General features: G+C 44.9%; 2 protein-coding genes across 2 annotated transcripts in view; one reads left to right on the top strand and one right to left on the bottom strand.

Annotated features, from left to right (window-relative positions):
* Positions 1–7,688: 7,688 nt before the first annotated feature.
* Positions 7,689–8,673, bottom strand: Ahsp (alpha hemoglobin stabilizing protein). Its single transcript, XM_028769475.1, has 3 exons — positions 8,543–8,673; positions 8,284–8,358; positions 7,689–8,048 (listed from the first exon to the last, which is right to left on the bottom strand). Exons 2-3 carry the CDS (start codon positions 8,356–8,358, stop codon positions 7,815–7,817), a joined length of 309 nt encoding a protein of 102 aa, XP_028625308.1. The 5' UTR covers positions 8,543–8,673; the 3' UTR covers positions 7,689–7,814.
* A 3,930-nt stretch (positions 8,674–12,603) lies between these two features.
* CUNH16orf58 (chromosome unknown C16orf58 homolog) overlaps positions 12,604–27,144 on the top strand; it is a 26,082-nt gene continuing 11,541 nt past the window's right edge. Inside the window, exons 1-6 of the mRNA XM_028769391.1 lie at positions 12,604–12,920; positions 13,130–13,244; positions 20,432–20,477; positions 22,171–22,203; positions 22,299–22,404; positions 25,659–25,760. Coding sequence (XP_028625224.1) covers positions 12,627–12,920; positions 13,130–13,244; positions 20,432–20,477; positions 22,171–22,203; positions 22,299–22,404; positions 25,659–25,760 — 696 coding nt within the window. The 5' untranslated portion in view covers positions 12,604–12,626. The remainder of the gene's footprint in view (positions 12,921–13,129; positions 13,245–20,431; positions 20,478–22,170; positions 22,204–22,298; positions 22,405–25,658; positions 25,761–27,144) is intronic.

The following is a 27,144-nucleotide window of genomic DNA, read 5'->3' on the forward strand; positions in this document are numbered from 1 at the left end:
GCAACTTAGTGTGGAAAGGGTTTGGTTTGCTTAAGAATCCTGAATCACAGTCCGTGAAAGGAAGCTGAGGCAAGACCTCAAAGTGGGCAGGTCCCAAGAGGTAAGAGGTGATGCTGAGACCTGGAGGAGTGCTACCTTAGCTTGCTCTTCATGGCTTGCTCAGCTTGCTTTTTTATAGCACCCAGAACCATCAGCCCAGCACCATACATGGTGGGCTGGGCCCTCCCACATCAATCACCAATTAAGAAAATGTCTACAGCTCTGCCTACAGCCTGATGTTATGGAGGCGTTTTCTTAATGAGCTGCCCTCCTTTCAGATGACTCTAGCTTGTGTCAAGTTGACTTAAGAAGAGGGAGAACACCTTCTCTGTGACCATAGTCCCTACTCTGAGAAAAAATTAAGCACTCATTTGGGAGTGGGACTAGGAGTCTTTGTAAAGCTTCTCTGAGCTTTCACTGGCCAGGGGATGAAGCATGCTACCCCTCAGTGTTGCCCAGCATGGCTATATGGCCTTCCATTCTACAGCTGCCTCCAGGCTGATAGAAGCAACTTAGGAGAAAGGAAGTACTGTGTCCTTGGCAGTTATGGAGAAACAGTGACAACTGTCCACAAACAAGGTTGGGGGAGGGGGACCTGTTTTTAGCCCAGATGTAAGTCCTTTAGGTCTGTTCTATCTCTTCTTCTACAGAACATCCTCTCCCTAAGTCTGAACAAATCCCCATCAAACCTTCTGGGTCTGAGATGCTGGTGCCTCTCAAGCTCTGGGGATGGCTTGTGACTCAGCCTTAGCCAATCAGAGTCACCTGTCTTCCAGTCCCAGGGACAAGTTCAAGAATGGGCAAATGACTCAGCCTCAGCCAATTAAACCCTTCAGTCTTCCCGTCACAACAATAAGGTCAAGCATGGGTGCTTAGTTCAGTCATAGCCAAATTGGAAGCCTGTTTCCTGGCCACACTGGTAGGTTCCCACGCCCCACAGGGATTGTGATGGTAGCCCTGAAGCTGCAGCTAGAGCTTCCTGGAAAGAGGCCTCGAATTCACACTTATCTTCCTGAAAAGGACTTCTGGAACTCACTTTATCTCTAGAGTACTGAGGACTTAGGACTGATAAGATATCTTTTCCTCTGGTCAGTTAAAGGCCAGCCTAAAACCTGGGCATCTACTTCTGACAGGAACTGCAAGGAGGAGACAGACATTCATTGCTCTTTTCACAAGGAAATGGCTGAAAGGCAGGAGCTGTTTTAGTAGGAGCTCACAGATTTTAAGTGTGATATGTAGAAGCCACTCACAAATGTGGCTTTCTCTTCAGTGAATACTTTGATCCACATGAGTGAGCCTCATGCCAAGTCCTTCCCTACTTGGCCACTAGCATTGGATTCTTGCCTGAACTCTGCCTTTCAGTGTGGGCACAGGCTCCATATCTCCAGGCACAGATGGTTCATAAGTAGCCATTCCACGACGTATTTAGCTTTGGAGTATGCCAGTTTCCAAGCAGGTTGGGAGAAGGGCCTCTCGATTGGAGGGGGTAACATGTGGGCAAGCAGACATGCTCCCAAGTGATAGTTATGAAACGGCATGCTAGATGTGTGTGATTATAACCACAGGAGGGATCCTGGCCACTGTGGTTTACTGCAGGTCTGTAGCCTGCGTCTGTAAGCAGGAGGCCCTCCACACAGCCCACTCACCACTGTCCCCCACCCATCCACCCCTGCCACACAGGGAGAAAAAAACAAACCTTTACATCTTTCTCCAACCAAGTAGCAAATTACCAGAACCAGACCAAATTACTATGAGTCAGACAGTTTTATTCAAGTATGGGAGACAGCATAGTATTTCTTATTTGACTGGAGTGAGATTAAACCCCCTATTTCCCAGAGCAATTGTGAGATTTCATGTCTGATATTGTGACTCCTTAAGAATTCATCTAACAGGCTTTCTTCCCCTCCATATGGTATTTGCTGTCAGTATAGAAACACGGCTGATATAAACACAGGCACAGTAAACACGTGATTCTAACACAAGCTGTCAGGCTCTTCCAACTGCACAGACGATCCCAGGAAAGAAGGCCACTTACTACCTGGTCAGGAAAGGACAAAAGGACCAGCAACCATCTTCCAGCCTCCAATGGACGATACATTTATTTATCCTTATCTGCAAAAGCCGAGATTCCTTTAGGAATGGATGACTTCCTGGGGGAGGGGCATGGACATGGAAATGGGCTGGGTGATGGGAGAAAGCACAAGCCCAAGTTCTCAGCATGGCAAGAACAAAGTGAACAAATGCAGATGCTTCCTGTAAAGTCCCAGCACTTGGGAGGCAGAGGCAGAGACAGATGGATCTTGTGACTTCAAGGCCAGTGTTCTACATGGTGAGACTCTGTCTCAAAAATAAAAACTAAATGAAATTAAATGCATTTATGGAATCTTTAAGTCATAATCTATTATGAAATACTGGTCAATCCTCCGCTCCTTGGACACACAAACCAGGAATTGCTTATTCACAGCAGTGGAGATCTGAACAATGCAGTGGAGGTCTAGACACCAGCATTAAGGACAGGACAATTACGAAAGTCTTCATTTAAAGATACCAAAATGGCATATTATTTGTATTCTTGAGAAGCATTTAATTAAAGCAAAAATGATACATTTAAGGTACTTCCTAGGTGTTATTAAAAAATAATAAGTTTTGAGTAGGAAAGATGGCCTTGTGGATAAAGGCGCTCTCTCTCTCTCTCTCTCTCTCTCTCTCTCTCTCTCTCTCTCTCTCTCTGTGTGTGTGTGTGTGTGTGTGTGTGTGTCCTCTCTCTCTGTCATTGTCCCTTTCCTGTAAGTAAATAATAAATATATAAGTACATGTAGGTATGTATGGAGACAAAACCCAGGACAGCATACAGGGGTGCCTCTTCCGGGATGCAAACAAACCAACCATGATGGAGAAACATCCCTCTCCTCCAAGGTCAGTGACATTATTAGATATCATCTATTATGATGCTGTTTAAATTTTACCATTATTGTCTTTTTTTTTGAGAGAGAGAGAGAGAGGGTATCTCTTTGTAGACCACATTTGTTTCCAGAAAAAAAGCACAGAAAGTATACAGTGTAAAGAAAATGTAGGGAATTCAAAGAGGAAAAAAAAAAGAAAAAGAAAAAGAAAGAGATTTGATGACGTAACCAGCAGGGTGTGCTGTGCTCCACCGCCTTCCTTCCCAAGTTAAGGGGAGCGTTTGCCACCTCGTGTTCATCTGAGGCAACAACTACTAATTAGGTTTGGGATTGCTGGCCAGTGCCTAGCAGGAATACAGAGGGAGCCCCTCTCTCAGAGAAATGAATGCATATCACAGCAATACATAAACGTCAGCAAAACTGAAAGAAACAGGGAATGCAGGGGCAGGGTGGAACAGGAGGTAGGAAGGGGGCTGAGGGGTGATAGCTGAGAAGTAGGAAAGGATTCATTCAACATGGCTACATTAGGAAGAGAGGCAGAGAGAGCCTGTCAGGCCTGTCTCCTTTTCTTCTTGCTTACCATAAAAAAAGTAAAGGTTAGAGAGCCAATACTTGATTATTAGTAATAAATGACAACAATAATAAACAATTTAAAATACTTTTGAGATGCTCACTGCTTTCGTGGCAGCATTCAGGGGAAGTCCTGAGCCAGGAAGTGAGATTGTGTGTCTGCAGACCTGAGGGTAAAGATGGTGGGACAATCGAGAGGGCTTGCTGGTTTCCAGATGAAATTTAATCAAATTAAATTGTGAGGTAAAATCAAATAAGCCAAAACACACGTGGGCATAGAATTTCTTCAGAAAGGTAGCTGAGTTTGGAACTCAGCACGGATGCTTCTGTTCCCTGTAGCTTCGGTGACAGGATATTCTGAAATCATTGTTTACGTTCTAACAGACAAGAGCTTTTGTAGGACCTCACAGCCAGAGTTAATAACACACCTGGAAGTCCCTTAAGACTGCCTCGCTACTGTGTACTCAGACTGTTTGCTTAACCTGCCCTTAGGAGAACAATGTAGCAATCAGTATTACTCTCTTAGATTTCCCACCGAACCTAAACTTTTAGAGCCTAAACTTGATGTAGAAGAAACTCAAAACAATAAAACTGATGTTACAAAGGACACGTTGATGATTTGCTTAGGAGACCTTAAGTCACACAAGTGGAATGTAGCCAAAGGGGCTCTGCCTCCAAAAAAAAAAAAAAAAAAATACTGCAAGGGTAAGTAGTCTGCTAAGCAGGCCTGCTGAAGATAAGAGAAATTTAGGGTCCTAGGATGTAAATGTTTATTCACCTGGATTCTCCATCCATTAGGTTCTATTCCCATACCAAAGATCTACACCCTTGATTGGCAGCTCACTGGATAGTGTGCATGGGGTCACAACCATCAATAATCCTCATCTGCCATTAAGTCTCCTGTGTTCTTATCAAGAAGAGCATAGTTCTGCCAGGTGGGGAAGATGAACCTAGGTAACAGCTATCAGAAAAGAACACTGGTACCTAAAATAATTCTGGCAATACATAATATCTTTGCTGTGTAAATTTCCCATTTGCCTAAGTGGCCAGACTTGCAGTCTCCTGTCTCTGTTTAAACTGTTGAATGTAACCTGGGGCCAGATTCAAAAGAGATTTAAGAATAACAACATATGTGGACTACATAAGCCTAAGATGTATAGGAGCTAATGAAATCTTTTGGGGGTTGACTCTTATCTGGGCATTAGTCCCAGTGCACTAGGTGCTTAAGTAAAGAGTTTCCCTTCATTTCTGTATGGAGGGATTTCTCATTGAGAAGGCATGTTATTTCTGTAACAATATAATTAAATCTCTTTTATTAGAAAAAGGGAACTGGAAACATCAGTTATCAATTATCCCACAGCATCTGGTGGAAACATACACAGAGCGCTACTGAGTGGCTCTTTACAGGCTTGTGTTCAGCAACTTGGTAGATAGAAAATGACCTTGGGGGCTGGTGAGATGGCTCAGTGGTTAAGAGCACTGACTGCTCTTCCACAGGTCATGAGCTCAAATCCCAGCAACCACATGGTGGCTCACAACCATCCGAAATGAGATCTGATGCCCCCTTATGGGGTGTCTAAAGACAACTACAGTCTACTTACATATAATAAATAAATAAAACCTTTGGACTAGAGTGAGTAGGCAGGGCCAGAGTGTCTGGCCAGAGACTTGAGTTGCTAAAAATCACATTTTTTCTTTATTTTTTCTCCCCCCACCCTTTTTTTTTCTCTTACAGTGTGTTGAAACCCTTTTCAAAGCCTTTAAGTATTTGTATCTATTCATTTTTGAGCGTTAGAGTAGTTACTTTATGCATTATTTCTTTTTACGTTTTAATTCTCCATGTCTCATGCTTGACTGTGTGTTTGTTTGAGACAGGAGGCTGAGGTGTGGGAATAGCACCACATCTACGGAGATGAGCTGGTGAGAAGCTTTTCTCATCCCAGAAAGCTTGTCTGCCTCTCTTTCCTTTGCAATGCTCAGGGGTGGTTGGGAAGGAACGTTATGTTTTCACTGTTGGAAAACTGGTTGACAAAATAATCACCTCAGGTCTCTGTTGTTTACAATACACACTCCAGCAAATGTGCTTTTAAGAAAATAATGATTTCACGAGGCAGTGAGGGCATGTGCTCTTAATCCCAGCATTTGGGAGATCTCTGAATTAGAGGTCTTCTTAGTGAGTTCAAGAACAGTCAAGGCTAGACAAAGGAAACCCTGTCCTGAAAAATAAAAACAAAAGAAAAGAAAGAAAGGAAAAGGATGAAATAATGATGTCCAACTCACCACCACTGGTAGGTACAGAAGACAAAGGTGGACACATATTGTCTCACATCTGAGTTTTATTTATTTACCTTTGGTCGTGATACAAAACTCCAAATGGATTCATCTGTATTTTCTTTAATAGAAAAACTTGTATATATTATTTAATAAAAGAATAATAGAATACATGCAGCCTGTTCGATGGATGCTTACCTTTCCCATTCTCATGTAATTGTTCTTGTATCTAAGAAAGGAAACTGGCTGTTTTGGGCAAGCATTATAATTATTATTATTTTTTAATGACTAGGCTGTTCTCAGAATCACCAGGAGCATTGGAGGACTGGTCACAAGGATGCAAAGCCATGAAATAAAGGAAAAGCACTTAAAACATGATATTTGTTATTTGTTTATTGACATCTGAAGCACTACACTCTCACCATTATTTCTACGATTCTGTGCTTATGACTTCCATCATGACTAGGAAATTCTATTATGTTCCTTTCTTCTTTTTTTTTTCTATTAGAAATTGAATGCAGGCAGGAAAGGTGCATTTCATTAATATGTATAACTAGTACTGTTAATCCCATTGACCACAAATTATGGCCAAATCAAAGCAAGCTTTATTTTGTGGAGGTGAGGGAGGAAGTATGCGCTAGGAGAAGCCTAGTGCAACAATGCCAGCAAGAACATCTTGGAAGAAAAAAATCCCCCAAATCTGAAGAAACCTCTTCCTTAAGGGCGTCTGAGGCTTTTTCTGGAACTGTAACTTCAGAAGGAGTTTTTTTTTTGTTGTTTATTTGTTTGTTTTGTTTTCAAATTTATTTATTTATTTATTTTTTTTTTTTGGTTTTGGTTTTTCCGAGACGAGGTTTCTCTGTGTAGCCCTGGCTGTCCTGGAACTCACTCTGTAGACCAGGCTGGCCTCAAACTCAGAAATCTGCCTGCCTCTGCCTCCCAAGTGCTGGGATTAAAGGTGTGCACCACCACCGCCCGGCTAATTTTTTTTTTTTTTACTTATTCACTTTACATTCCCCTCACTGCCCTTCTCGATATCACCTTTTCCACAATCCTTCCCCTATCTCCTCCTCCCCTTCTCCTCTGGGTGGGCGGAGCCCCACTTCAACTCTCTGTGAGGTGTTCTTATCAACCTCCCTAGCACTCCAGTCAACCACTGTGCATCCTGTCTTTCTGACCATTCCAGAGAGGGAAGTTCTTTCAGAGCATCGGAAGAAACTGCAAAGGGTTTGACAGTTCAAGCTGCCAGATTTCAACAGAGGAACCAGAGAAGGAGTGGGCTTCATATTCTGAAGCCTGGTGAAGCATTTTTAGGCACATTCAGTGAACAATCACAAGGAGCTGGAAAGGAGGTGCCCTGCTTGGCCTGGAAGCTGTTCTCTTACCTTTTACTGGTGGCATTTTAAAAGTCAAAGCAAATGGGAATCCTTTGGTGCTTGCTGGCTTCACTGGTTGAGTATGGTCTGAGTTGTATCAGGATGTAGTGACAGCACTTGGAATTGCTTTCAGAGAATGCTATCATCTGCATTTGTGTGTGTGTGTGTGTGTGTGTGTGTGTGTGTCTATGTGTTTATAACAAAGCAGGCAGTTTTGTACTCACTGTGATGTGTTTGTCGTACATAGCAAGTGGCTTCTTGCTAGGTAAACAAGCCAGGAGATCGCAGTTTATGGAGGACTTCTGTCTGCTGTTCTTTTTCCTATCACCTTCCTTACCCCAGAACTTCCTCTTTAGTCTCTGACTGGCTGAACATACATCTTATTCTAGCATTATCTAGTATTTTCATAAAGCTGCCAACCTCTCTTGTACTGAACTAAATCTCCAAGTTAATTTTTAAAAGGTGCTTAATTAAGAAAAAGAGATCGAATGCTCCCACATCCGGGAACGAAGGGGGAAAGAGCCAGGAGTCAACAAATTAGTATTGGTCTTTATTGACATGTCAAAATACAGCAACATCATGGGAGAATGGTCTGAAGATATAACACAGAGCCAAGAGTTTGGGTTTCTAAGACATAATGCCTGGAACCTTTAGGCTATGAGGAAGGCAGTTTACTGCTTGAGGGCTCTTTGGACTTCAGAAAGGTCCTGTATTTGGCTAGAAACTGGCTGCCCAAAGTACTCAGCTCTTGCTGAAGTTCTTTCAGAGCACTGTCTTGCTCCTGCTGCGACCCAAGCACTTGCTTCTTGTAATAATTGGTGTACAAGCTCATCCAGTCATCAACTATAATCATCATGTCTTCTTCAGAGATAAGAGGGTCTTCAAAGACCTGGGGAAGGGGAGGGGAGAAGGGAGAGAGTTGGCAAGGGAGGATGTGGCCAGAGATGCAGAGACCAGGACGGTCTCACAGACGTTCACATCCTCTTTGTTTTGGATTTGCATTCCCCATTTCCAGATATTTGGACCAATGCCATCATTGCCTTACAGTTTCAAATGAGCCTGCTCTGCCCTTCTAACACGTACTCTCTCCATCTCTGACCTTGAAATAAAGAGCACCGGCTTACCTGCTGATCCAACAGAACATTAAATTCCTTCATTCCTGTAGAGATCAGATCCTTATTGGTCTGAAAAGGGGCCATCTGCCAGGGAAAGAAAAATGAACTTTATACTTTTCCCTCACTCCTGAATATCCTCCCCTCTCTCACCACTGCCACCCCATTGCCCCTGTTAAACATCCCTCATATCCGAGAGGGACACTCCTTTCCTTAAACCTTTTAAGTCCTGCTCTGCTTAGAAGTTACATTTTCACCACCTCGGGCTCACCTTTAAGTCCAACCAACGGTGCTGTCTGCCTCACCCGCACTCTTCGGGGTTTGTGTGTCTTCTGCTGTAAGCTAGATGCAGGCAGAGTCAGGAGTTAGTTTAAGAAGGCAACGCCCTGCCTCGAGGTTCTGAAGGAGAGTGATAGGTCATCCTGGGGTGGAGAAGGTGGGTGGTGAGGCTTCCCTGGAGTTTGAAAGATAGACCTCAGGAAAAAATAGATAAATGAAGACAGAAAATGTAAGAAACAAACCAGGAACATATGCTTGCCCTTTCCTTCACAACACTACAACCAGTCTCAAAGTTCTAAGGAAACTAACATTAGGTAACGGGCACTATCGCACTATACAAAACACAATGGCATTGCTTCTCCAATCCATAGCTGCCATATTAATCTTTTTTTTGTTTGTTTTTTCAAGACAGGGTTTCTCTGTGTAGCCCTGGCTGTCCTGGAACTCACTCTGTAGACCAGGCTAGCCTCGAACTCTTGAACTCAGAAATCCGCCTGCCTCTGCCTCCCAAGTGCTGGGATTAAAGGTGTGCACCACCACCGCCCGGCAATAGCTGCCATATTAATAACAGAAGCCAGGTTACAATCTCACATTAAGGAGGTAAAAGAAGAAGAGTCAAGTCAAAGGCCAATCCCAGGCTACATCCAAACAAGACCTTGTTCTCAAAAAAGAAGTTTATGTTACATGTATTCTTATATGCCAGACACTTTTTCAAGCATGTATTAAGTATTTATTATAAAAAAATCCTTTTAGAAAGTGAAGGATATGTTGTAATGGAGTTTTTCCAATGAAGTTATATCTTTGCCTCAGTGGAGCAAAGGAATCTGAATACTTGCCACTGTCTCCAAATAATGTGCAAATATACAGGACTGGCGAGATAGCTCAGTGGTACTTGCTGGCAAGCTTGGCGACCTAAGTTTAAGCCCTAGAACCCACGTAAGTTATTCTTTGATATCCATATGTACACTACGGTGTGTATGCATATCTCTCTCTCTCTCTCTCTCTGTCACTTTCTCTCTCTGTCACACACACTCTCTCTCTTTCTCACACACATAAATAAATAAATACATAAAAATAGTATGTATCACTTGCCAAATCTGGCTTAGACTGTTACACGTAAGATCTGTTTAGCTCTCACCCTAACTCTTTCTGGTATGTAGTAATATATTTTCCATTTATCAGATGGGAAAACTGAATGCCAGAGAAACAATTAACTTTACCAAGATCTCACAGTTATAAACCTGTGTTTCAAGTAAGTTTCCTGGGTGAATTAATTCATTCACCGAAACTGGCTTGTAATTTTTTCATTCTTCCCGGAAACACAAATTTTTCATAAAAGTGTTAGTTTATCTCCACCTCAGACAGACTCTGTGTGGGGTCAGATACGGTGGCTTGGGTTGGAAGGTATTCCAGCCACAGTTTGTGATGGAGCCAGCAGGAATTCCTCGGGAATCTGAAGTTTACAGAGTGGAGTCGTTAACTGGAATCAAATGGCGTGGGGGCAGAGTGCCAAGAATGTGTTCAAGAATTCCAGGCTAAAGAACAACCATGTTTTATTTCTAAAGGAGAATAAGATGCTTTTGGTAAATTCCTACTTTGGGGCCAGTTCCGTAAACTTGACGGGAAGTAGAATGGGGCCAAAGAAAAATAGATAAGCTCAGAGGGGGAGAGACCTTCTGGCATGGACTCTAACTCACAGAGCTCTCCCAGGAGAAGAAACTCGAGGACTTCCCCCTGCTTATGCTGTCTTCTGACACAGTCCTGCAACATCTGATGTTCTTACCCTCAAGCATCCTTAGGGGCCTTTTAGAAATAACATCCTAATGCAGAGAAAGCTGGAGGGCAGAGAGTCACTTCTTGGGTTGTTAGTGAACCAAACTGTCTACTAGTTACTTGAAAACGCCAACCACTTAGGGAAAAGTACTGAGGTGAAGAAAAGGGCTTGTTTGGAAAGCCAGAAAGCCAAGGAGACAAAAGCTAAAGCCAGTAAAAACTGGCAGGTGCTAGGAAAGGCTTTATAGAGAGGAAAGCAGAGCCACACGCAAGAGAGAGCTGACAGCCACACGCAACAAAGATCTTACAGCTGAAGACATTTTTAAAACAACCTCCTAAAGACTGGTGTCTTCCTGGTACCATTCCAGTGGCCCTATTTGGTTTAGTAACTCTTAATTTTGATGTCTTTGGCCTTGGAAGGGAAGAGAAGTAAGCAAGTGAAAGTCAAATCCACCTTGTTCTAGACAAAATAGTTTTTAATGATTAATATATCTGCATGCAGAGTTGGTCAGAAATGGTCTAAGCCAAAGATTTAGGTAGCAAAGGACAGAGAGAGAAGGGCAAAGTTGATGTTGTTACTGCATCTTGCTCTGGCTTCCCTTCAGTGCCCCAGCCCTGTGTTCTCTAGTAAATGAAGTCGGGTGAGACACACAGAATGTAGTGTAGGAAATAGAGTTAAACGCATAACAACAAGGGATGGGGTGAGCAGTGGCTAAAGAGACAGTTGTGGAGGGCATGCTCTCGAGGGGTGGGAATGGGCAATGTCAGGGGGCCATTTGTGTTATGTGTTTGGAGAGGTCGTTACATGATGGCTGTGAATGACCACACAGTACTTGGCTGGATGTGTTTAGGCTCCTTCCTCTGTTCTAGCCTACTTCCATTCTTGGTAGCTTTTACTCTTCCTTAACAGGCTGTCTACTTCTGTCCTGTGCCTAATTTAAAAGGCATGATTTTCCTCCCTTTCTCCTCCTGCTAACTGCCAGGATTTCTACCTAATCTGTACTGTTTCCCTCTTAAACTAATAAAACTGTCCTCAAGATTCCTGTTTATTTCTTTTCTAAACTAGTTTATTAAAAAAATAATGTGTGTGTGCACATCCATGTGTTTGCCTGAAGAGGCCAGAAAGAGGGTGTCTGATCCCCTCAAGTTGGAATTAGAGAGGTGATTTGAACTACCTGACATAAGTGCTGGAAACAGATGCTGATATCTTGGAAGAACTGGGAGCATGTAACTAGTAAGCCTCTAAATCCTGTTATTAAAGAGCCTAAGAGGTTCCCATGGGAACCTTAGTTTCCCCAGTAACAAAATAACAACAAATGTTGGCAAAGAACCCTTTATGCTCCCGGAGAGAATGGAAACTGCTGTGGCTGCTCTGAAAACCCAAAGGAAAACTAGAATTGCCATAGGATTTCAGCTCTACCTGTAGGCATACACCAAAGGACTCCACATGTGTGTTTACTGCTGCAGTATTCAGAACAGCTAAGAAACGGAATCAGTCTGGATCTCCATCAGGAGACAACTGGGTCACAAAATGTGGAATTACAGTGACATTTTATTCAACCATAAAGAAAAGTGAAATCATAACATTTGCAGGAAAATGGGTTTAAGACTTGTTTCAGAAAAACAAATGTCCCGTGTTTTCTCTCATATGCAAGTCATAGATTTGGAATTTGTGTGTGTGTGTGTGTGTGTGTGTGTGTGACCGTGAGGAGGGAAGAAGGGATCTTAAGGAGAGTAGGAAGATAGAGATCATGTGACATAGAAGCAGCATGGGGTGAGGGGTTGGGTGGGGTGGGTGAGTGGGTGTCTACAAAGGAGTCAGGCGAGAGAAGGTGGGGATGAGAGTGGTAAATAAGAACAACAGTAACAAAATGTGCATTAGAATGCCATAATGAAGCTCATTAAGTCACAAGCTAATTTAAATGTTTTCAAAAACTGTATTGTCCTTGGCCTCACAGCCAAAAAAAGGCACTGCGACCCAGAGAGAGAAACTCTTCAGTTACACAGCTAAAAGTTTGAGATCTGAGTGGAGTCTCGATCGCAACTATTTCTCCAAGAAGCCACCTTTCCTCTTCTGATTATTGGAATTCGAAGTCTACAGGCCCCCATATTGCTTCTAAGGTCCAAAGAACGTTAGACAGGCCAGGTGCAGTCCTGGGATGTGTCCCAGGAAGGCACGGCACACAATAATCTGATTTCTAAGACAGCAAAAGATTATTGCTCCTCTGCGGCCACCGTAGCCAAACAGGAAATGTAGTTTGTCTAGTTTTTTGCCGCGTTGGACAGAGTCGCTGAGCTTGGGGATGGCTGACTCTGCGAGCCTACGGGCGCCGCTGTGCACTGAGCAGTTCGGCTCCGGAGCCCCGCGCGGCTGCAGTGCTGCGGCGGATGGGAGCCTGCAGTGGGACGGGGCTCGACGCTGGGGCTGGCTCTCCCGGGCTCCGATAGCGAAACCTGGGCAGCACGCAGGTGGAGGCGGGGGGCTCTGGGCAGCACTGACCGCTCTTTCGGGCCTCAGATCCGTGCTGCTGCCTCAGGGCTTCCCAGATAGCGTCAGCCCGGATTACCTGCCGTACCAGCTATGGGATTCCGTGCAGGTCCGGCCGGCCGATTGCCGTGGGGGGCAGTTTATGACCGGGGACCAAGGGAACAGGCCCCTGCAATCTGCTTTTGCATATTAGAAGGCTAGGGTGCACTGCAGAGTCCTGACAGTTTTCCAGGTCCCACAGAACCAGTGAGAGCTGGTATAGCACCGTAATCTCCGTGCTTCTGCGACCCCTCCTCATTCCACTTCTCTTCTCTCCAGGCCTTTGCTTCCAGCCTCTCCGGCTCCCTAGCCACCCAGGCAGTATTACAGGGCTTAGGGGTAGGCAACGCAAAAGCCTCAGTTTCAGCTGCCACGTCCACCTGGCTCGTGAAAGGTGAGCTGGAACCTGGGAGACTTATCTGTTGATCTCACCCCCCCCCCCCTTTTTTTTCCTTCACTGCAAATCCTAGTTCTGATCCTGCCACTCTACTGTTCTGACCTCCAACAGTGGCTCTCGTGTGTGTGTGTGTGTGTGTGTGTGTGTGTGTGTGTGCGCGCGCGCGCGCGCGCGTGCATGCGTACATGTACACTTATGGTCTGCTGCCTGATTAGACAGTACGCAGAAGCTGCGAATCTCCATGCCTAGAACAATATTCTATGTCTATCTTCCCTGCCCATAGCTGGAATACCCTCATCAGTGAATCAGCCCAAATGGCTCAACTTGTTACCCATGCAAACTTCAGAATCCCTAAATCATCTGGGTCCCTCGTCCTTAAGTTAACTTTAATCCTGCTTTATGCAGGATTGCATAGAAATGCAGTCTATTACACAAAACTGCCAGCTTCTCAGGATGGTGAAAATCGGGTACTTCCAGTGGGGAAAGGGCATGTGGCTGGTCCTCAACTGGTAGTTACAGAAATGCTAACATGCATTCTGACTCCTCTGGGGTACTAGACAGTGCTGTAGTAAGATTACAGTAACTGTGTGCTGAGAGTATACAACTTTTTGGAAAAAAAAATCACTAAGAAAAACGCACCATGCTGCCTGGAGAGTGAAGCAGGGAAAAGGGGACTCAACACTTATTTCAAGTTTATGAGGGCCCTTGGCTCAGTCTTCTGGCCACTGTCTTTCCCTGTTATTCCCAGGGGTTTTAAATGAACCCTAGGGACGGGGCAAGCGCATCCAGCCCTATCATAGACCTCACTAGGACCTCACAGCATCTTGGGTGAGCCTCCCTGGACTCTGGAGATCAGGAGGCTTCTGTTTATGCCCGACTATTAGAACTAAGCACGTTGTAACTACGGATCACTCCTTAAAAGAGCGTGCCAGAGCAGAAATGACTGATGGCTTCTTGTTCTCATTGTCTCTTCTTTTAATAATGGCAACAACAATAGCTGCTAGCGGTGTTTATTATATGCCAGTCTTTGTGTTGCTGGTTAGACCTCTTGGTAACTGTGTGACAGGTAGTGCTGTTATCCTCACACTTTAGCTGGGGAAATAGAGGTACCCAAGGTTACACACCTGGTAAATTATAGGCCTGGATTTGAACATAGGTGACTCAGTCCTTTTCACAACACCACGCTGTGTTTAACTGGATCTTTTCCATTGTTCTCCTTTAAAAACTCCGGTTGAAGACTGGGTCAGTGATTGATTATTTTTAGTGTCATTTCTAAGCATCCTATTCTCATCACCAGCTGATGCTTATCTATGTCTAACAGGTTTTTAAGAAAAGCTGAGGCCACTTTAAGATATGAATGCACATGCACATGAAAACCTACTACCAGTGTTAAAAGACACTCTCTTAATTAGAAAGAGTTTTACAAGCTTGTTCCCCCTCAAGGGGGAGATGTTTATATGCAGAGCACCATATAAAAAGTACCCTTGGGATTTTTGTTGTTTGTTTTCTTTTTCACACAGGATCTTCTGTAGCCCAGGCTAGCCTAGATCTCCATGTATCACTGGATATAACCAACCCCCCATCTTTACTTGGAATTATAGGCATGCACTAATGTACCTGGCTTTGGAATGTATGATGTAATCATTTTCAGACACACATTGTCTTGGTTGGTTGGTTGGTTGGTTAGTTTTGCCAGGTGGTTATTGTTTGTTTGTTGTCAACTTGAAACAAGCTAAGGTCATCTGAGAAAAGGGAACCTCAGTTGAGAACAGCCTCCCTAAGATTGGTCTGAGCGTGTGGAGAACTTTCTTAATTGATGATTGATGTGGAAGAGCCTGGAAGAGCTCAGGCCACTGGGCAGTGCCATCCCTGTGCAGGTTGTCCTGAGGGGTAGCTGAAAGAGAACCGAGCAAGCCAGTAAGCAGCACTCCCCCATGGCTTCTGCCTTAGTTCCTGCCTCCAGCTTCCTGCTGTGCTCCAGTTCCTCCCTTGACTTCAGTTGGTTGACTGTGAGCCAGGATAGTAAGCCAAATAAACCCTTTCCTCTCCAAGTGGCTCTCGGTCATTGTGCCTTAGCAAAGCAATAGAACCCCAACTAATGCAGCACTCTGCTAGAACATGTTAATCATTGGAACCAACAGTAGTAATGTCTTTAGCAGTTAATATTTTAGTAGCCTGGTATAGGTCAGGGATTTTTGCCCTCTTATGCATAATGTGTCTCTTGATCAGTACAGTAACCAGTCCAATGGCATTATTTATTTATTTTTCAGATAGAGAAACTCCAAGCAACTGGCTCTTGTGTCTCCTTTTTAATTTTTTTTTAAGAATTTAATATGTGAATACTATATTTACATAATTTATCTCCTCCCTCTTCAGCACCCCCCTCAAATTCATGGCCTCTTATTTTTGAATTATTATTGCTACACACACACACACACACACAAAACTGAGTTTATTTTGTTGGGATTAGACAACCTATCAGGAAGCATGACCCTGAAGAAGACGAATTCTCCCTCTCTCCGAAACTGTTAACTTCCTGTAGTTCTTTATCAGGGTTGGAGCTTCATGTGCTTCCTCCCTGGCATGCCGTCAGGTCTTGTTTAGGCAACCATACTGTGGAGATTTCATGAGTTCAGCTTCTCTGACGTACATAGACAGCACCGTCTCAAAGCAGACATTCTGGTCCTTTGGCTCTTCTTTCTGCCCTCCTCTTCTGAGAGAGTCCCTGAGCCTTAGATATAAGAGTTGTATTGTAGACGTATTGAGGCTGGGTACCAGTGGTCACCTGTTCTCTGTATTTTGAGCAATTGTGGCTTTCTGTAATGGTCTCCATCTGCTGCAAAAAGAAGGTTTGGTTTTGTTTTTAAATGGGGGATAAGAGCTACTCATCTATGGGTATAAGAATACTTATTTAGAATGCTGTTAGGAATTATACTGGTTGGAAGAAATGGAATAAGTGGGTTCTCCTCTAGGATTCATGGCCTCACGAGGTCTGGGAACTGAGCTGGGTTTACAACACTAGCCATGAGGACTGGAGAGATTGCTCAGCAGTTAAGAGTACTGGCCGCTTTTCTAGAGGACCTGGGTTCAGTTGCCAGCACCTGTGTGGAAGCTCACAACTGTCTGTAACTCCAGTTCCAGGGGATCTGACATCCTCATACAGACATACATGTAGGCAAAGCACCAGTGCACATGAAATCAAAATAAATAACTTGTTTAAAAGTAAACAAACAAACAACAAAGCAATACCAGGCACAGGTTTCCTATTATTGAGCAAGGCCTCCATCCAATGGATTGGCTACCGAGTGTAGGTACCCCTATTGCACCTTGAGGGCTCTCATGCCATCCTAGTCATTGTCATGGTTTGTGGGTACTACAGCTGTTTAGGACTATTGATTGCTTTTCTCCCTTGATGCCTTACATATTGCCTTCAGACACTGTGGGTATTAGTCTTCAGGGAGGAGGCTTCCAGGTCAATTCCCATTCTTAAAGTCCTATGTCCAAAGTGTGTGGTATCTTTAGCAATAGAATGTAGCCTTCAGTATGGGAGAGGTGACCAAGGTATGACAAAAGCCTGTATTGTTTAGGGGGTCTCTTAGATTCCCCTGACCAACAACTGGAAAGGAGGTTTCCCATGCCTGCCAGTGAGGTTTTTGTTATATAATCTAGGGATCTTGGAGTGATCAGATAATTTCAAGTAACATGAACAACTTAACTGTATGATATACACATACATATGTACTGTTAAGTAGACAGAAAGTAATACGATTCCTATGGCTTTTTCAAACATCCTTAGTGGATTTTATCCTTTCTTCCTGTTGCCCTCTAGCCTCTCTCAAGTCTCACCTCTCCATTTTCCCCATTTTTCCTACATAGCACCTGGTCCTACTGTTGGCCTTGCTGGAGCTCCTCCTCCCTGGGGCTCCTCCTCCCTGAGGCTCCTCCTCTCTGGAGCTCCTCCTCCCTGGGGCTCCTCCTCCCTGAGGCTCCGCCTCTCTGGAGCTCCTCCTCCCTGGGGCTCCTCCTCCCTGAGGCTCCTCCTCTCTGGGGCTCCTTCTCCTGCCCTATTCCCACCATTGTCCCCTTTTTTTCTTTTCTGGGTAAGTTTGTTTCTCTTCCTGGTCAACTGATTCTAGTAGTACTTCCCAGTGGCATTTAGTAGTAGTATGAGCCTTTACTTACTAGAAAAGGTTCAAGAAACTGTGCAAAGTGCTTAACATTTTGTGTCCCACTTGCATTTTGTATTAACCTTAATCTCCATAAGCTTTCTGGGTAGGATTGAGCATTTTGGAGATGCAAGTCTGGGAATATAGCAGAGGTGGAACATCTGACACACCATGGGCAAGACCCTGGGTCGATCTAGACATCTTCTGGGGGAACTTTTGGGATATCTTATGTATATCATCTACAGATAGGGGTCATTTGACTTCTTTTCCTATTTGTATGCCTTTGATTTCCTTCTCGGGTTACTGTCCTGGTTAGCCCTGTGTTGAAAGGAGTCAGGATAGTACATAGCCTGTCTTAGTCATGATGCTGACAGGATTGCTTTGAGTGTTCTCTGTCAAAGATAATGTTGGCTGTGGTTTTGCCATAAGAAGCCTTTGTCACACTGGGGTATCTTCCCTCCAGTACTGCACTCTAGCGCTTTATCGTGAAGTTGTGTTGGATTTTGTCAGAGGCTCTTTCTGCATCTGTTGGTATGATCATGTGATTTTGTCTCTGAAGTCCATTTATATGATTTATTACATGTATTGACATATGTTGAGCCCTTCTTGCATCACTAGGATAGACACCAACTTGCTCTTGGTAGATGGCCTTTTTGTTGTATGCCTGTATTCTGCTTGCAAGTGTTTTATTGAGTATTTTATATGTGTGTTCCTAAGGGATATGGGCCTGCGGTTTTCTTTCCGTTGTTGTGTCTTTACTGTTTTGGTATTAGAGTGATATCATTTCTTAGGAGAAGTTTGGAAGTGCTCCTTCTGTTTCTGTTCTGGAATACTTTTCCAATCTTTCACTCTCAGATTCTGCCTGGTTTGAAGATAGGAGCCTGTGTCTTGTAGACAACAGGTAGGTGATTTTGGTTCTTCATCCATTCGACTAACCTCTGTCTTTTAGTTGAAGAGTTGAAACTATTAATATTTAAAGTTATTATTAAACGGTATGTTGTTATTATTAAAAGGTTGGTTGTTGTGTTTTTGTTTCTTTCTGTGTTCTTAGTTATACATTGTTTCAATAGTTACTGTTATGTTTGTTTTGTTTTTATAGTCTCAGCTGTGCCAACTGTTCTCTTTAGTCCAAAGTTTGCTTCCAGAACTCTCTGTATGGCTGGGTTAGTGTACATGAGTTCTTTTATCCTGTTTCTTCATCCTTCTGCTGGGTACAGTAGCCTAGACTGGCAGTAGTCAAGTGCATTGGTCCAGGCCCTTCTGATTTTTAAAGTTTGAGAAATCAGTTGTTACGCTGGTGGACTTTCCTTTGTAAGTGACTTGGGATTTTTATCTTGGCACTTTAAGTACCTGCTCTTTGTTCTGTATATTTAGTGCTTTAACTACAGAGTGTCCTGGCAGTTTCTTCTCTGGTCTTATCTGTGTGGTGTTCTGTGTGTTCCTTGTATCTGTATAGGAATGTCTTTCCTTAAATTGAGGAAGTGTTCTTCTATGATCTTGTTGAAGATCTAGTTTATACCACTGACCTGGGATCCTTGTTTGCTCCTATAATTTCAAAGATCTTGTCTCTTCCTGGTGTCTCACTGTTCTTCCGTGTTCCTTTTGCATGCTTTTATTGATTGGTTGATTGAGTGATTGATTGGTGTTCTTTATGTGTGTGGTCTGATTCCTCTACTCCGTCTTCAGATCTTGATATTCTACTTTCTACTTGATTTATTGTACTTATACACTTTGAGTTTTTCAATTCCACCTTACTTTCAGCTTGAGTTCTCTTTAGTATTTTCATCTCTTCACTGAATTAATATTTCAGATACTGAGTTGTCTCCATTAGTGCTTTCTTGGACATCATTCAGGCATTTATTGCCATTCTCCTTAAGTTGACTGAGCTGATTTTTGAGGCTTTCGTAAGCTCCTTGCATTCTTTAATAAAGTTTATGATTGTTCTTTTATATTTGGTGCCCTGGGTTTATGTAGTTCTCATGGAAAACATTTCTGGAGGACAGCTGAGTTTGAGTGGGGTGTGTTCCATTGGCTACTGGGTTTGAGTGGGATGTGTTCTATTGGCTACTGGGTTTGAGTGGGGTGTGTTCTATTGGTTACTGGGTTTGAGTGGGGATGTGTTCCATTGGCCTTTGCTATTGCCTATGTTTTCATGATGTGACCTAGATGCTTTGGTTTTGTGTCTGATGTGAGATCATGGCCTGCTTTAGGTTGAGCCAGTGCAGCAACTGCATGACCAAAACTAGATTAGGGACAACTAACTCATGAATGAGCTGCTGGATTAGACCTGGACCTTCATGTGTGGACATGTTGTGGAGGTTGGTGGAGTCAGAGGAACTCAGCAGGTGGTGCCATGTACTTTACATCCAGACCTAGGCCTCCAAGTGTGGCAATGGCACTGGAGTGGTTGGGGTCAGAAATGCACCAGGCAAAGGCAGTTTGCAGGCTGTATCCTGTTCTTAACTGCCACTGGTTGGCAGGGATTTTACAGTAGATTCACATGTAATTTGTGGACAGGTAATCATTGATTCATCAACTGGACTAAGGAAGTTCTAGATCTTCAACTCTGCTAATTGTAAGGCAAAGAGGGCCTTTCATACTCTATTATGATGCTGAGCATTTGTGTGGCGTGAGTAGCTGGCTCATGTGGTTTTCACTACCGTCTGATATGTGACCAAGTAGATCTCCCAAGATTTTGTGCATCCCCTTATCTGTAAACCTTTGCATTCTCTCGGGCTTTTGCTGTTCTTCGCAGCATTGCAGGCTGAGGAGGTAGCTCAGTGTGTGCAGAGCCCGTCGATCGATGCTACAAACACATCTCGTCTGTACACAGTGAAAAGCTGCTGACTTCAGCATACCCCTCAGTATTAAATCTGTCTAGAACTGATCACACCAGATGTTTTCCCAAGTGCAGTGCTCCCTGTAGTGAATCAGCTGGCTCAGCGCCAATGTCTGCCTTGCCCTGAAGCTCCTGACTTCCTTTTCCTGCCCTTACCGATGCATTCTTTTCATCCCCAGATTCAACTGGCATGTTGGGCCGCATCATCTTTGCCTGGTGGAAGGGGTAAGTTTGTTTCTTCTCCTAGTTAATTGATTCTAGTAGTACTTCCCAGTGGCACTTAGTAGTGGTATGAGCCCTTACTTGCTAGAAAAGGTTCAGTGAAAAAAAAATTATACAAAGTGTTTAACATTTTGTGTTTTGTATTAACCTTAATCCCCATAAGCTTTCTGGCTAGGAGTGAGCATTTTGGAGATGCAAGTCTGGGAATATAGCAGAAGTGGAGCATTTGGCCAACCATGGTTAGGACCCTGGCTTCAATTCCCCAAACTGAAAAGAGGAAGGTAACAAAGATACTTTTCAAGATGCGAAATACACCTGGAAGAGGGAAATCATTTTCTCAGTTCTCACTCTGCAATTGTTGGGGTAGGACCGAAGCCTTTCCTCTTTCCGTAGCATCAGGCTGGTTAGGTGTGAAGAGCGCCCATTGTTCAGCAACTCCACTGCACATATAGCATGCCCTCCCTGGAAGGACTCCCTGAGATACCAGAGGAAGATCTGGAGCTGATGGTGCAGATTCTGGGCTGGACTACACTGCAGCATCTCCTAACATTAAGATCTTAGTGAAATTGCCTTTAGGTGCTTATGCATGGGCCAGAGGATAACTGACTCTGTAGAATGGAAACAGCGGGGTAGCCACCTGCAGCGTTGTAGAACAGGGTATTCTGAGAAAGAGTTTCCCACCTTGCAGTAGGAGATGAATTAGGAAGGATATAACATCCTGCCAAGGACAGCATGGTGGGGCTCTAACTGAAAGGAGCAGGCCTGCCCTTCAAAACCCAGAGAGGAGCGAGGTGAGGAGAGGTGACGGCATGTGCAGTGTAATAAGAGGGGGCACCAAAGGGAAAAACCTTCATGTCTCCCAAACAGCAATCTGACTTTCATCAAGTTCTCAGAGGTGTGGCAGAAGTTCTACACCAGGTGACTTAGTTGGCCAGTCTATTGCTAAGGGAAACGGATCCAGCACTAGAGGGCCGTGAACCTCTCATAGAGCTACAAGAGGGTGTGGCCCAGTTTCTGGGGTAGTGAAGAGCAGCTAAAGGATTGCTGATCTCATTGTGACAGGAAAGTATAAGTAAGAAGCCCTTTCTGCTCCAGACTTCCAAGACCAAAGCACAAAAGGAGATTTATTTGTCCCAGAGCGTCAAAGGGCAAGGAATAAGAGACAAAGACAGGAGGAGATAGAGGACAAAGGAGAAAGGGTATTTATCCTGGAGGACAAAGGACTGCCTCTGGATAGAGAGGAGACACATGACCAGTAGGAAAATGGCAGTTTATAAAGGGTACAAGGGGAACCCCCATGTTAGGACGAGGCGTTTCATTTTCATTGGGCATCTTAAGTAGGTGAGCCAAAGGGGCTTTTGATTGCTGGACCTCAGTATTTTGGTAGCTCATTCTTGGTCATCAGTCTCAGGAGGAGGAGGTGGCCAAATAAGGGAAGCTTGGTGGCTAGCTTTAGGAACGGAATCTAACAGTTTTTAGCAAGGCAGAGGGAGTAAGGGAGCAGAGCAAGGCCTGCCAGAGCCATGCCACCCGCTCGAGCTGGCCAGAGCCGTGCCGCACACTCAAGCTAGCCATAGTCTCTTCAGTACATCTCTACCCTGAGCCCTTTAGACCTCACCGTGACCAAGGACACCTCCTTACAGCCCACAGCAGTTTTCCTTTGTTCTAAATTGCAACAACCTCTTATCCCCAACAGGAGCAAACTGGACTGTAATGCAAAGCAGTGGAGGTGAGAAGGGATGGGGGAGGGGGTGGAGGAGGGAGGGGAGAATCTGCTGTTATAAAATCTCAATTGTGACCTCTAACCTCTGATCCTTCCCATAGGCTCTTTGCCGACATCCTCAATGATATAGCCATGTTCCTAGAGATTATGGCTCCCATGTACCCAGTCTTCTTCACCATGACTGTCAGTACCAGCAACCTAGCCAAGGTACCCACCTCTGGGACACTTCGGATGGGACCTGAGATACCATCCTTAACGATCCTGTGTGTAGCTTACCTGGGCCTTGTACTAGAGGAAGTTCTAAAAAGGGGACAAAGTTCATATGTTTCTACTCAGACACAGACAAGTTTTCTGATCCTCCTTTGACCAGTCAGTCCTTGTACCTCAGCCAGCCTGTGCAAGGCCATGTTGGACCACACACTGGTGAGGTTGCTCTGAGCTGAGAGATGGAGGGTGGTCCAACACCAGTATCTAGGGGCTAGCTTCCCAACACTCTTCATTCTTCAGTAAAACATCTTTTTAGCACCTACTGTATGGATGACACAGGCCACAGACTCTCCCATCTTTAAAGGAAATGACACATAATTACACAAATATCTATGAGATTAGAGTTCTGAGCATACTTGGTGGGGAATGGTCTTGGGATGTAGACAGGCCATACCTGAGGCTAAGTCCTGAAGAAGGAGAGAGGGGTTTATGGTTCTAGGACCAAGAAATCACACACAGCAATACCACAAATTGCCACTGAAGCAGATGCAAGGTTTCCCACTGTGGTGGGATCTCTCTTGCCTTCACAGTGCCTTCAGATGAGGAAACAGGCCTAGGAAGGTCATAAAACCCCACTATAGTCAGGTATGTAGACCACAGTTAATGCTCCAGGACTCAGTACTGGACCCGTCTCAAAGGCCTGTCTGCTAAACGTCACACCCAAGCAGTATTTTGCCACAGGCACTTTTGGTATTTGGGGTAAAGCAGTCTTTTGTTTAGGGACAGGCAGTAAATGCTGCACACACCTTAACTTCCACCCCTGTTTTTATCATCGAGGTAGGCAACCTCAGAGAGAAAACTGCTGTAGCTGTGGACTGGGGACTGTGACTTCTGGCATATCTTCCAAATTCTGTAGTGAACTCTGCTTCTGCTCCTGTGTCTGTCAAATACTGTCCTAGAGCAAGGCGTGGTCTTCCCCCTTAAGATCTCTCTTGGCAGAGTTTCAGACTGTGGCCAGCACTCTATCCAGAGCTACAGCAGCCAGAAGCTGGCTATCACCCTCACCTCCTCCACCTAAGCTGTCGCCTTCCGCTCAGATCTTTGGGTTTTCCTCCTGCCTTCCACTGTTCATCCCCCTCCCTGGCTGGCAGCCCCTCTGTTGGACAAGTTCTTTCCCTAGTCTAATTGCTCTATAGTCCTTAACACAGCCCAATACTCCCTTGAAAGTCAGTTGAAAAAGGTAACTTTCATTCTCCTGTAGTAATTGTGCCTCAGGCTTTCTGCTTCCGTCTGCCTACCTAGACCTAGTCCTGGAAGCTCCCAGCCTCCATACAATCTTATCTAGGCCTAGAAGGTGATCAGCCTGAGACTTACTGCTGAGTATGCTCGCCTTCTCTTGTTCTTTCTGAGCTCTGACTGGCTGGTTCATCTCAGCTGTTCTGGCCGAAACTCCTCTCCCAGCTGATTTATTCAATCTGTCTTTTCTCTAAACCTCTGACTTGCTCTGCTTGACCTCAAACTCTAGCACTCTTTTCTAATCTTCTGCCTCCTTCTCCTTCTCTTGCTTGTTCTCTTTTAACCTGTCGCCGTCGCTGTGCAACTCTCCCGGCCAAACTCGCTCCTCTCTCTGCTCCCTTGAGTAGCTTCCCTCTCCTCGCTCCTCTCTGGAGAGCTGGGCATATCCTATTCTGTCAAATCTTTCTCTGATCTGTCACTTTATCTGCCACTCAATTAGACATTGCTTTCAAACAAACACAAGTGCTTCCTTCTACACACTAACTCTACCTTCATTGTCTGGGATTAAAGGTGTGTACCCTCATTCCTGGACCTAAGCTTTTCTTTACCTGAAACTCATTCTATACCAGGCTGGCCTTGAACTCAATCTGCTTGCCTGTGTACCCTTGGGATTAAAGCTGTATCTGTACTCCCGCCAGAACACACAGACCTAGAAGGTCTTTGGATGTGATCTTTTGCCAGGGCAGCCTTGTTCTAAATTAAAATTTCTCTACAGTCAGTGAGCCAGCACGGTGCTGGCACCAAACCTGCCAACCTGCATTTAGTTTCTGGGATCAACATGGCAGAAAGAGAGCAGGGGCTCCTACAGATTCTCCTCTGACCTCTATGCATGCATCAGCACACACACACCCCCCCCCAACACACACACACATGCACACACATCTTTTAATTAAAAAATAGTAAACATAGAAATCAAATTAGGTTACTTGTCTGACCCATGCTCTCTGAAAACCTTAAGGCTTCCAGTTTTCTATTTGGAGCCAGCCTGCTCCCCGCCTGTCACTCGAGCCCCATTCTACACCACTCTTATCTTGATTTTGAATAAATCAGTTCTTCCACCTTTAGAGCTACACTTAAGCTTCATCAAAAAAAACTGTCTGAGTTTTATCACAACATATTCTGTGTCTGTCATCTATAAGAGACTGATGAGCCAGGTTATCAGTGACTCTATTGCTATCTAGAGATCTCAGGAGGGATGTAAGTACGCAGGGCCACTGGAGTAAGCGTGGATCCACCAGGAGTGCTCAGTGAAGCTCAGCTGGGGCAGGAAGAAGACAGGACTTATAAGGAGGCAGACTGTAAGCAAGAAGTCAGAGACCAGACTGGACCTTATCCACCAGTCAGGGAGAGGGTGCAGCCAAAGCAAGTCAAGGAGATGGGAGGTATGGCTTAAAAACGATCACAAGGGTGTGATGCTGGCACTATGGAGTCTGAGTTAGGACTGTTACAGGTTCTAGGGCTGCCTAGGCTAGCACTATGGAGTCTGAGTTAGGACTGTTACAGGTTCTAGGGCTGCCTAGGCTAGCACTATGGAGTCTGAGTTAGGACTGTTACAGGTTCTAGGGCTGCCTAAGCTAGCACTATGGAGTCTGAGTTAGGACTGTTACAGGTTCTAGGGCTGCCTAGGCTGCGTGGCCAGACCCTGATTCAAAGAGGGCGAAACGATCTTTGGGAAAGGAAGTTGGAATTCCTGCAGTCAGAAGAGTCACAGGGTAATAATGGCTGGCACGACGTCCCTTTTCTCTTGGAACAACATCAGGAATGGATGCCCACAGACACGGGAGTAAGAACAAAAAACCTAGGACTGCACTGAGTGTTTGCCAGAAGGGAGGTGTCACCAGACACCTGCTTTTCTCTGGTTGGTATGAGTTATTTTCGTGCTCACCCACAGGAAGGCCTGTGTTTCCACAGCACACACCTCCCTGACCTTCATTCACCCTTCTCTTTTTCCCACCCAGTGCATTGTTGGTGTGGCTGGCGGGGCCACTCGAGCTGCACTGACCATGCACCAGGCCCGAAGAAACAACATGGCAGATGTGTCAGCCAAGGACAGCAGCCAGGTGAGCGGCAAGCACGGGAAACCATGTGAGGTAGGGGAGGCTCCAGGACCGGCCACAGTTTAGAAGTACAGAAAGAGGCCTCTGAGTGTCCCTCGGAAGGAGGGAGGTGAGTAGGAAGCATACAAAGAGAAACATAGGTGGCCCTATTGTCACTTGGTGGGGTCAGATCTGACAGCATACTTTTGGGGACAATTTCAAGCTGATTTCAGCCCATGCTCGTTGCCTATGTGGCTGAGAGTGACCTTTGCCCTCTGTCAGCCATATCCCCACTGTGGAAGCTAGATGTCCTGGTCACTTTTGGCAAGTACTCAGCATGTGAGGTTGTTAGGATGCCAGCCAGAGGCCTCCACTGAGTAGTTTGGAAGGTCCTCTGACCCAGCACCCCCTTCTGATGGAGTCTGAGCAGAATGGGGCTGGGAGGGACTGAACTCCATAGGTCTTGGGTTTTGCCCCAAAGCTCTCTGCTAAGTTCTCTCTGGGTTTCATTATTTAATTCACGACCCTGTAAGGTCGACACTTTTATGATCCTAGTCTCACTGATGAGGAAAGTAAGGCCCTGACAGGTCCCAGAAAAGTGATGGGCTGATTTTGTCTCTGTTCACTTGTTTATTCCTTGTAGTTGCTGACCCTGACTCAGGAGCCTGTCCTGTGCAATCCTGTTCTAGCCTTGTCTCGCACTGTTTTGCTCAGTACTCATAAACTAATATTTGTAAAGCATTCATCCCTGCTGTGTGTCCTCTCCTTGAACTCATTCAGTCTTTCCAGTGTTAATGTACCCATTGTGACCGGTTTTCAGATAAGGAAGTCAAGGGCAGAAAGGCTCAAAGTCCATCTAGATAGCCTTGGGCAAGTCACTCCTCTCCAGCATCTCCCAGCCTCTCCTGTTAGTTCTCCCAGTCCTGCTCCCAGTCCTGCCTCAGCCCCCAAGCTTTGTTTCTGTAGAGCTTCCTCAGTAAGGCAGAAATGCATCATGGGAGCTATTCAGACCATGTGCTCAGTCCCATAGCTGGCCCCTGCTTTCTGCAGGGAAAGTGAGGTTTCCTTTGGGGATTCTTAGTCTCATTAATAAAAGAAATTAGAAACTGACTCAGTGTATACAAGGGGGCACAGGGAGGAAACTGCTAAAATAATCACTTTATTTTTCAGGGAAGGTTTTTATTGTAGATAAGAAAGAGAAAACAGAGAAAAGAACCGGACTGGACATGGCCAGGGCTCTTTTCAAGAGAGCAGAATAGTGGAGATAGCAAGAGACAGAGAATAGCAAGGTAGCAAGAGTGATGGAATAGCAAGAGTAGGGAGGGTGGGGATAAAAAGGGGGAAGCATGCTAGTGTGGGGACAGCATGCTAGTGTGGGGCAGCATGGTAGTGTGGGGCAGCATGCTAG

Source organism: Grammomys surdaster, unplaced genomic scaffold (genome assembly GCF_004785775.1).
Source record: "Grammomys surdaster isolate TR1022 unplaced genomic scaffold, NIH_TR_1.0 192, whole genome shotgun sequence".
Lineage (NCBI taxonomy): Eukaryota > Metazoa > Chordata > Mammalia > Rodentia > Muridae > Grammomys > Grammomys surdaster.